The sequence below is a fragment of the Apteryx rowi genome, unplaced genomic scaffold (assembly GCF_003343035.1).
Source record: "Apteryx rowi isolate R43461 unplaced genomic scaffold, aptRow1 scaffold_0, whole genome shotgun sequence".
NCBI lineage: Eukaryota > Metazoa > Chordata > Aves > Apterygiformes > Apterygidae > Apteryx > Apteryx rowi.
This window is the reverse complement of record NW_020447195.1, coordinates 10,552,395-10,563,226: the sequence shown is the minus strand read 5'-3', so window position 1 is coordinate 10,563,226 and position 10,832 is coordinate 10,552,395. Positions and strand designations below refer to the sequence as shown.

The window sequence follows — 10,832 nt, the reverse complement described above, 5'->3', positions numbered from 1 at the left end:
AGAGCAACCCAAAGCTCCCTGGATCAGCTCCGAGGGGTTGACGCCGGCAGAGCCTGGGGTGTCCGCAGCCTCGGGGCGCGGGGAAGTCACTCGTGTGCACAGGATTCCACCTTCCTGTGCACGGCCCTGAGTCGTCCCGAGAACAACCGTGCTTGACTCGTTCTTGGCGGTAAGCGCTGCCCGTCACCGTCGTCTTTGGGCAGTCTCCTTCCCCGCGAACGAGCGAGCTCGGAGGGGCAAAAGTTCACCTGCCCCGGCAGCTGTTCCCTGGATTTTCCTCCAGCCGGGAGCCCTATCTGCCGAAGGAAGCATCCCATCTCTGCACAGAAATACGTTAATAAAAAAGGGAGAGAGAGAAGACAGAGGAAAGCCCCGGAGCGCTCTGGAAGCTGTCTCTTCACATTCCAAGCATGCGATTCAGGTTCCTATCTGCGGTGCACAGTCCGTCCCGGAGGTGCTCGGTTCACAGTGTTGGTACAGTCGGCCAAACGGAGGGATCGGCTAGGAGATGTTTCCGAAAGAAGCTGGAAGGAGGAGGAGAGGAAYGAATGAGCGGCCGGCGGGCTGGTGCATTCGAGCTGCCCCACCGCCAGCCCCGGCAAGTCCCAGATCTTCGACGCTGAACGCCGCGAAGGGGCTTCGCGCTCTGCACCCTGCTGCCGCCGCCGCCGCGCTCAGACCCCGCACCGCGAGGCGTCCTGGCCACGAGCCCCGCGGGCTGCACCGGCACCGGCGACGTGCGGGCCGAAGAGGCCGAACGCTCGTCCGCAGGCTCGCCAAGCCCACCGCTCTCCTCGTCCGGATGGATGCCGGAGGGGGCGCAGCCTCCGGCGAGCTCGGCTCTCTCGCGCCGTGGCCGCCCGCCGGCCCTACCTTGGCTGAGCAGCTGCAGGTTTCGGACCTCCTCGCGCACCTGGAGCTGCAGGACCTGCTGCAGGACCTCCTGCCGCTGCGACTCGTGAGCGATGCCCATGCGCTGCAGCTTCTCCGCGTTGAGCCGCAGCAGCGCCCGCCCTGCCAAAAGCACAGCGCGGGTCAGCGCGGGAGCCACGGTGGCACGGCAGCAGCACCCGGCCGCTGGTATCCCCGAGGGACACCTTCAAAGTGCAAGCGAGACGGGAACCCACGTTTGCTCACCTTCCCCCCCCAGGAGCAAGGGAAGGTGAAGGGATGGAGCCCTAAACCCGCCCGTTTGCTACCCGGCCCCCCGGCAGCACCACGGCCTCGGAGCAGCCTGCCTCATCCCGCGTTTCCCCTTGCTGCCCTGCTCCCGGCGAAGCTCAGGCTGCTACAGCGAGGCTGCAAGGGAAGGGACGGGCAGAAGCGCYCGCGGCCCAGCCGGGGAGAGGTCTCGCCCAGCGGCTGGCTTTCCTTCGGCGTCGCCCCGACCTCCTCCGCCTGCGCCGGCTGCTCTGCTTTCGGCGCAGCCCGTGCAGCCGGGGCCACGGGGCTTTGCAGGCGGCCGGACGGGCAAGGCTGCCGCAGGCGGGACGCTCCCGATGGGCGCCGTGCCCTCGTCACCCTCCGGCCGTGCCTCGCCGTCACATGCACAGCTCCGGACTTGCTCCTCGGGCGCTCTCCGAACCCGACGCTAACCCGGCGCAGCCCGCGCCCCCCCCCAGCCCCAGCGCTGCCTGCCAAGCGGGGGGGCTCGAGGGCCTGAGCCTGGGGCCGGGGCCGGCTCCCGCGATCGCGTAACCTGCCCCCGCGGGCAGCAGCTTTCCATCGCTCCGCTCCACCTCCCGCATCGGGATGCATTTTCCTGAGCGCCCCGTCTCCGCCGGGGCGGGATGGCAGCTCTGGGGGGGGGGGAACAAGAGGGACCCGTCAGAACGCATTAGCATCGCCGTCACCATCAGGCCACTCTCCTCCGGTCCAGGGGCTATTAAAAGAGGGATTTACAACCAGCTTTTGTCCTTGTTTCCCCGCGTGCGTTTGCTAATGCTTCCTCTAGTTCCCATGCAAGGGCTCGCCGAGCTCTCGCATTAGTGCTGTAACGTCGCTCCCGGGCACAAGGCTGTGGCAGAACAGCCAGCGCTCCACTCCCCGCTGCTTTCCCAGGGCCGGGACGCGCTGCTCGGTGCCCGCGTGGTGACACGGGCTGCAGCCGCAAAGGCCGGGGTTTGCCCGTGCCCTCCAGCAGTCCGTGCCCTCCTTTCCCGGCTCTGGCCACAAACACGTGCAAGCGCCTGAAGATTAATCCAGCAGCTCCAGTCCCTGCCTCTCCCTTAGCTCTTCCGCAAACATCCCTTTGCTTTGCGGATCTGACAGCCCCAGGTGTACTATTTGGGGGTGATCTGCTTCATTTGGGCGCCGGCAAGGCCTGTAGTTGTGCCATGCAGCTGTTAAGCAGGCGGGTGACCCACAACAGCTGGACAGATGTGGAGCTGTGCTGCCATCTGCCCCGGCAGCAGCCAGGGGAGCGGGAGCCTGCACGATCCTCATCCCCCCAGGAACTGCTGCCGCTTAACAAAGTGAGTCGCTGGGAGCTGAACCGCTGGCTTGGGATGGGAAAGGAGTAGCGCTGGAAATCCTTCTGCTTCTGGAAACGCTTCCGGAAATCCTCACCTTCGCCTTTACGCCTCACGATGGCCCAGCAAGAACGGAGAGCAGCTCACGAGGAGCCTCTCCGCACTGCTCCGGCCACACGCCGGCTCCCGCAAGCGCCGGGGCAGACCCCGGCCCCGGGGTGCCACCTCTCCGTCAAACCGGGACCACGCACGGACGCGAGGGTCCAAGCCAGAATCCAGGCCCAAACGCCACGTGCAAGGGGARGGAGCCGGTCCTGCGGCTACGGCCGCTCGGGGGAGTGGGTTTGCAGCTGGATTCAGGCCTGGGAGGGGACGGGGGCAATTTTTATCCCCCTTGGGTAGAAATCATTCTTCCTCTACAAAAAGTTTGCAGTATTAGAAAAGCTATAGAAAGATTCCTATTTGCTGATATCTAGGTGAGGGGAAAACAAGATTAAAATATCTGCGAAACTTCTCTTGTCGAGATCACAAAATCAAGGCTCGACTCATTCAGTAGATGGATCCGAGCTCAGCCCAAAGCTCAGTAAGTTGAATCCGTGCCCGCCGAGCAGCAGAAGAGCCCCGTCCGCCCGCCGCGTGCCCGCGCGAGAGCCTGCGGGGAYGGACYGCGGCYGGCACCGCGGGGGAACGGCCGAGCTGGGAGGCAGCCCTTATCGGGAAAGTTAGGAAAAGACGCTCCCAGCGCTTATTTTTCCCTCTCTCATGAACCTCATCCAGAGCAGCGATGAAGACGATCTCTCCCCCCGGCGATTTATGCTCATTTTGAACAGTTTCCAGCYTGTCCTGGAGTTCAGCCTGGTGGARGATCCCTCCTGGCCAGCCTGGGAAAGGGGCCGGGGCCGTGGGAGTGGGGTGGGAGCCCCGGTCCCCCCCCGGCATTCGCTAGCGGGGAGGTAATCACACCGGATTGCAACCGCCCTCCGCTTCGGGCAGAAGCAGGTCTGATTTGGTGCCGGCATGAGCCGGTGCCCTGCTCCAGCGAGGAGCTGCTGTGTCCGCAGCCGGGGGGGAGCCGTCCGGAGCGCAGCGACCCGGCACGCACATCCCTGCCCTGGAGAGCGCGGTGACCCTGCACGCACATCCCTGCCCTGGAGAGCGCGGCGACCTGGGATGCACATCCCTGCCCTGGGGAGCGCGGCGAGCCGGCACGCACATCCCTGCCCCGGCGAGCGCGGCGACCCGGGATGCACATCCCTTGCTCGCGAGCGGTTTCGGCAGTTGGCGCCAGCTGCTGGGGGCAGCGACTACGGTACCTGTGATGGCGTGGTGGGAAAACGCCTCCACGTAGACGAGATAGTTGTGCGGGCAGTGCTTCTTTAGCCATTTGCACACATCCTGCTGGGTCCACAGCACCACCGGCTTGGTGATGCTGCCTAGCGTGGGGCTGGTGTGGTATATGCCGTAGTGGTCGCAGGCACGGCCCTGCAGAGAGCGGGAAGCAGGAGACGGAGAGAGGGAAGGCGTTAGCGGGACTCAGCACCCCGAGGAGGAAAACGCCTTGTCCAGGAGGTCAGCGCGCGGGGCGGGGAGAGGCGCTGGGCACGGCGAGCCCTGCTCCGAGCCGCCGGCCCGACCGCGGGGACCGAGCCGCCGGGGCACGGCAGCAGCCGCGCGGAGGTCCTGGGGCACGGGCAGACCGCGCGCGGGCACCTCCGGCTGGGCTGCGCCCGCCGCCCTGCATGGCGCTTTGCACGAACGCTGGCAGGGGAGGACGGCGCGGGAAAGCTCTGGGAGCCGCTGCCAGAACGGGCTGGGCAAAACCACCTCTTGTTCTGCCTCCCCCCCGGAATAGTCGGACCTTCTCCCCTCTCTCCCGAGCCGCCGGCTCCCCTTCGGGGCTGCCAGCTCCCGCGGGTGGTGACAGCYGAGCGCGGGCGGCGGCGGCCCAGGACGGGCCGGGCTGAGGCTCCCCCAGCTCGGTTCATGCGTGGCCAGAAACAGCAACGTCGCTGGAAGCAGCTTCTCCGCCGCATCGGCCTCGGTGGGCAGGGAGCAGCCGACGAGCTCTCCGAGACGCTTCCTCTCCTCGTCCCGCTTCGAACCACCCGCTCCCGCGAGGAGCCCAATTCACCACGGGGCTGCTGGGGCTCMGMTCCCCCGGGAGCCACGCRAGCTCTGCACCTTTCCCRGGAAGCTGCTGCTTCTCCCTCGCCGCCGCCGGGAACCAGCTGCTGCCCRGAAGCGGGATGGACGCGCTTCCTCGCTCAGCCGCCGTCGGCCCGGAGCTGGCTGGGCGTGAAGGGCTCTTGCAGCCCGGCGGCGGCAGCCAAACCGCASGGGCAGCCAAAGGCACCTCCGAAACCCCACGGCCCTTTCCTGGTGYCGGAGCGGATGCGAGCCCAGGACTGCTGCTGCGAGCCCAGCGGCCTCCTGCAAGCTGCCCAGGGATGCGGTCCCGGCGGAGCAGCGGCCTCCGGGATAAAGCTTAGCGCACTGACTTTGGGATTTTAGGAGAAGGGCGAAGCTCAGCGTTCAGCTCCGCATCCCCTCCTCCGCGGAGAGGAGAGGCTTTGCCCAGGCCGCTGCTGCTCCGCAGCTGTTCCGGCTTTTGGGCACACGGGCAGCGGGACAAGCCCGGGAGCGTGGAGCAGAGTGGATGGAGCGGGGGCAGCGGTGCTAGCGGGGGGGGCCTGCGTTTCCTCGCAGGGCCCGTCTCCTCGCCCTCCCGCTGCTGCGCTCTGTTTTCTTGTCCGTGTTGCAGTTGTTCCAAGGAATTGCAATTGCAGCCTAGATTAGTCTTGGCACGAAGCAAAGACGATGCCGCATGCCGTAACAGCACGGAGCAACTAGCCCCCTCTGCCAGGGAAGCGTCCAGCCAGCAGGATCCTCAAGGGTAGGAAAYGAGGCTGGGAATGCAGAAGTCCACATTTTCCTTTTTTTAGCGCGCAGGGGAGAAGAGGGATTAGTGGATCCACCCGGAGCTGGGCCCAGAGCGCCAGGACGATGCCGAGCCCTCGTCCTCATCCTCGTCCTCGTCCTCGTCCTCTGCAGGAGCGCGGCGCCGAGCAGCGCTGGTGAGCGCTTCTCCGAGCGGCCGGAGCTTGTGGGCTCTGCCTGGGTGATGGAGGGATGCTCCCGCCTCTCCCATGAGTCCCGGCCTGAGGGACGCCGCYGAAATGTGGGAGCGGGGGCCGCGTTGCCCAGCCCGTGCCAGCACCTTCCCGAGCGCGCCCAGGGCGCCGGGGGCCAAGGCAGAAGCGGCATCCGGAGCAGGGGCCGGCGTGGGAACCTGCCAGCATTCAGAAGGTCGACGGCACTCGGACCGCAGGACGCCGGGGTCGACTTCCGCGAGCGGACGCTGGCTAATTAAGCAGGCCTAACAGAGGAGCAGGGATAACGAGCGCAACGGGAAYGCCAGGCATCCCTCCCGCGGTTGCYGAAACGGCCGACACGGCCCTGGCAGAYGTCAAGCACGAGGCCGCTGAGGGCGGTGGGGCTCCGGGGGGGCCACCCCGGCCCCGGCCCCGCTCGGGGGCATCCGGCCATTCCAAAGGGACCTTTCCTCCAGCAGGATTTGCCTTTGGCAGCGGGTAATGGGAGAGCAGGGGGGAAGGATGCAAACTTGGGAGCCTGCAAATTGACAGCCCAGGTCCCTCCTGCAGCAGAAGGAGGCCGCGGAGCTACGCTGGGAGGCTCCCGGACGGGCTTGGCCGTGCTCCGGGCGGCCGTCAGGGCTGGGGGCTYGGGGGCAGCCGTGGAGCCGCCTCCTCCGCGGGAGCTCCACGGCCCGGCTCCTGTCCCGCTCGGCTCCTGTCCCACTTGGCTCCCGTCCCGCTCTGAACCCCCTCCCCGGCAGGTCCCTGCCAGCGGCTACCGTCCCCGTTTCCTCAAGCTGCTCCGGGCACGCGGGGAAGATGCTCGTTCCCACGGCGGCGGCAGGAGAAGGACCGGAAGCCTTTGGCACGCCGTTTCATTAAGGCTCGCTAATGCAATAAAGCGCAGGATTTAACGAGGGAAACGCTCCGAGCCCGGCTAAGAGACTTTCCAACCGCGGAAGGGCTTTGAGGCATTATAAGGAATCGGGCTCCGGAGCGCTGACTTGCAAAACCGCGTCGCCTCCCYGCCGCGAGCGAGGGGGGGGCGCGGAGGCCGGGTCCGGCGCCCTCCCTGCCGGCGCGCGGCCGCGGGCCCGGGAGCGCCGCGGGATCCGGCGGGGGCGACGGCGGTACCTGGGAGCCGTCGGTGCCCGGCTGCCGCAGGAGCTTGACGGCGCGGCCGCCCTCGGCCCGCTGGCTCCGGCCGTCGTGCCAGGTGAGGCTGCTGCCCGCGTTCCTCTGCYGGCGGTAGCTGAGGTTCTCGGCCGACACCGTGTGCTCCAGGAGGCTGCGGCAGAAGCTGAGGCGGGCGGCTGCGGAGGGAAGGGCGGTGAGACGCGGATGCGGGCATCCCGGYGGCATCCGCGACGTCGGCACCGGCATCCCCCCGTTCGCCCTCGCTGACGCCGCGTTTGCCCCTGGGAGCGGGGGGATTTACGGAAAGCCCATGGGCTCCCCGAATAGCCCAGCCGCCCACCCGCCGCACGGAGGGTGCAGCCGGGGCCCAGCTCCCATCGGGGACCTCTTTCCACAGGGGATTTTATTGCATCCGGCACCGCAGCACGGAGGCTCGGTAGCGGGGGACCCGGGCATGCATCCTTCTCCAGTTTCCTGGCAAGGGGGGGACAGTGCGAGGGGAGCCTGGATGCCCCTCCGGGGAGCCACCGGTCCCAATCCCGTCTTCCCGGGACCCTCACCGTGCCCTCGGGCCCCTCACCTGGCTCCAAGGCGCCGCGTGAGCCAGGGCCGGCGGAGACGCAGCAGAGGACCGGGCAGCCGGGCTGCATCCCGGCGGCAGGAGGGAGGCGTGTGGGAGCGCTTGGCACCGGCTCCGTCCCTGCCTCCCCTCGCGCCTCTTCCACGCCGGCCCGACTCCTCCCAGCGCCTCCGTCCTCCTGCCGACGGGCGGCCCCCAGCCCGGCCCCGCGCGGCAGCAGGGTCACCGCCACCTCCAAAAGGCCCTAATCCCCAGCGCCGCGGGATCTGGCGAGCTGCTCAGCCCGTGCTCCCTGCCGGCTCCCTCCTAATCCCGCGGCCGCTGCCGGGGCTGGGGGCAGCAGTGCGGCCAAATGGCACCAGGACCGGCGGGAAGCTCGGCGTGGGCTGCGGCAGGGAGCTGCGGCGTCACGGGGGCGGAGGGACCTGGCAAGGAATCGGCGTGCTCCGGGGACGAGCGAAGCCGCGGAAATCTCACGTGCGGCAGTAACGGGGTCACCGGCGGCTTGGGGCGTTCGGGGAGCGGAAGGCGCCGGAGAAACAGAGGAGGGAGCGCGGCAGCTGAGCAGCGCCCTGGCTGCCGGGGAGGCCGGGGCACGGTGCAGCGGGACACGGTGCCGCGGGGCCCAATCTGCCCCCAGACCGTGCCAAAGAGGTCGCAGCAACTTTTGGGGTCCTGCTGCCGGGCACCCGCAGGAGGAGGCTGCCAGCAGCCCCCGGCGCAGGCTCAGTCCGTGAGTGCTGAGCACGGGGAACGGCACGCGCGAAGGCGCTGGAGGAGCCTTTGGTGCCGGCCGGAGACCAGCAGAACAGAGCAGCTAACATTCGTCCGTGGCTCCGAGCGGTGCCTGGACCCACGGTGCCTCCCCGGCATCCCTCTGCGCYGCTCCGCCTCGGGCTCCCGCTCCCGCCTCCGAGGCCGCCCCGGCCCCACGACGGACGCGCAGCACCTTCGCCCCYGCAAAGCACGGGCCGAGGGGGGCACCGAGCCGGCAGCACCCCGGCTCTCCCGGCCCAGCCCTCGCTCCGTCTCCCCCCGTTGGCTGCGGCCACGTCAACCCGGGGTCTCCCGTGCATCCGGCTCCCCGGCTTTTCCCTCCGCTCCAGCCCGAGCTGCTAGGAACGGCGGTGAGCAAGGAGCTCTGCTTCCCCCAGCATGGCCGCTTGGGGCTTCTCCCCCCCGAGACATCTTCACGGCCGGCTGGAAAGCAAGTGCTGCGGCAGCTCGGAGCGGTAGCAGGCGCTCCGGGCTGGGGGACGGGGAACCTCCCGGGAACGCTGCTCCCGGCAGGACGCGGCGACGCGGCAGCGAGCACGGCCGTGCAGGGGCAGGCGCGGACCCGTCGCTACCTGCCTCCCCAAACGGGCCTCGAGCAGCCTCCGCCCGGCCGCTTCGCCCACCCGCCCGCCCGCAGCGGTTACGGCCCCCCCCGGGGCGGGGGGCGGGGGGGGTTGCAAGCAGCCCGGTTCGCACGTCAAGGAGACGAGCGAGGAGCGAGGCGGCGGAGGGCGGCGGAGGGCAACGCGGTGCCCCCCTTCGGCTCCCTCCTCTGCCGCCGACCGCCAGCGCGACCTCTGGCAAGTCGCTCAGCCTGCGTCTCCGACGCCACCGCATCGCGGACCATCCCGGCCCCACGGGCCGCCTCCGCAGGCAGATGCTACAGGCAGAGGCACCGAAGCACGGGAAGAGGCAGGCTTCCCGGGATTAACGGAATTTCGGGCAGTCCCTGGGAGAGGTGCTTTGCAAGGAAGAAAACCTGCTTGTCGGTTTGCCAGGCTCCTCGTGTCCCGGCGGGAAAGAGACATTTAGCACCAAATGGTGCGAGAGATCTGCCTGCAGGCAGGGAGATGGATTTGCAGCTGGGATTCAGGAGGAGCCGGCCATCCTTCCGCTCCTCGAGGAGGGGGAAGGAAGATCCGATCTCGCCAGGGACTCCTCACCCTGGGGCAGCAGTCACGGCACGGCCCCGCGGCTTGGGAAACGGCTCGTTGAAGGACTCGCCTGGCTTTGGGCATCGGCACCGTGTGAACCGCAAACTCGGCCGGCCTGGCCATCGCCTTGCTGCCCGTCCCTCCGTCCCTCCGTCCCTCCGAGCCACCGCGGTGCAGCGCGGGGCAGAGACGCTGCTCGCTCTGACGTGCTCCCGGGGGCCATGCAAACTGCGAAGCCGTACCCATACGACGTCCCTACGGAGCACACGCTGCCCCGAGCCGTACCTGAAAACCTGCTGGCCTTGGGGAGCACGTGACCGCACTTAAAAAGGAGGATTGACGCCAGAGAGCTGACGTATTCCCAGAATAAACCCTCGCAGGGTTATCCCAGGAGCAAATTTGGCCCTGGACCTAGCATCATCCCAGCCTTTTCCTCCTATTCAATTCCCCGCTCGTGAAGGTTAAATCAAGAGCCTGCCGYGCGCACGGGAGCTCAGGCCTGCGGCCGCTTGCCGCTGCTTCCTCCCGAGGAAGGAGGAGGGAAGGAACAAAGGCGGGTGCCCTCTCCTCCCTCCTGCCCGGCGCCCCGGAGCCGGGCTCGGAGCCGGGCTCGGAGCGCCTTGGCCGCCTGCCCTGCCGGGCAGCACTGGCAGGCGCCCAGCGGGGCCGCTCGCCCGGCGCGGGGGGCAGAGCGCCTTCGTCCCGTCCCCGCCGGCGGAGGAGGTCGGAGCGCCGCCGGAGTGTGGCCCGGACGCCCCGTCCTCATCCCGGGCAGGGGGCCCTGCTCCTCGCGCCGCGTCTCCCCGGGGGGCTCGGGAGGGATGGGGGGCGCGGGGGGGGCAGCCCCGCTGCGGCARGGCTGGGGGGCAGAGCCTTTGGGGTGACGGTGACCTTCCTCGCCCGTGCGTTTGGGGGTGTTTGCGCTCCGGAGCCGCGGGAAGGTCCCTGAGCGCCCGGAGCCGGGGTGGCCGCAGGCTCGGGCACCCACGGCGAGCGGGAGCGAGCGCCCGGAGGGGAGCGAGGGCGGCAGCCAGGCGCCTCCGGGCGGCTCCGGGCAGGAGGCAGGCACGGACCCCCCCGCCCACAGCCAGCCGCCTTCCGCCCCTAGGAGCGGGCTCTTCCCGGCATCCTGCCCCGCTCCGGCGCCCCCAGGCCTGCCCTGTCCCGGCTCTGCCCCCCCGCCGGGGCCTGGCGGAGCCATCCTGACCCGTGCGCCTGCACCCCCTGCTCCAGCCCAGTATCCCCAATATTTACCAGTATCCTGCAGATGGGGGCGGCCCCCCCGGGACGGAGGGGGAAGCATGGGGGGGATGGAGGAGGGCACAGTCTGGGGATGGAGGGGGCAGCGTGGAGGGAGCAGCAGGGGGGGATGGAGGGGACAAACCCCCGGGATGGAGGGGGCAGCACAGGGGGAATGGAAGGGGCAGTGTGGGGGATGGAGAGGGCAGCGGGGGGGGTGAAGGGGGCAGACCCCCGGGATGGAGGGGACAGCCCGGAGGGATAGAGGGAGCAGTCCGGGGGGGATGGAGGGGGCAGATCCCCAGGATGGAGGGAGCAGCCCGGGGCGATGGAGGGGGCAGATCCCTGGGATGGAGCGTCTGATCCCCAGGATGGAGGG

General features: G+C 69.0%; 1 protein-coding gene across 1 annotated transcript; it reads right to left on the bottom strand.

Moving 5' to 3' along the window:
• Positions 1–501: 501 nt before the first annotated feature.
• SAMD10 (sterile alpha motif domain containing 10) lies at positions 502–8,907 on the bottom strand. Its single transcript, XM_026056274.1, has 5 exons — positions 8,856–8,907; positions 6,701–6,879; positions 3,785–3,953; positions 874–1,014; positions 502–524 (listed from the first exon to the last, which is right to left on the bottom strand). Exons 1-5 carry the CDS (start codon positions 8,905–8,907, stop codon positions 502–504), a joined length of 564 nt encoding a protein of 187 aa, XP_025912059.1.
• Positions 8,908–10,832: the final 1,925 nt, after the last annotated feature.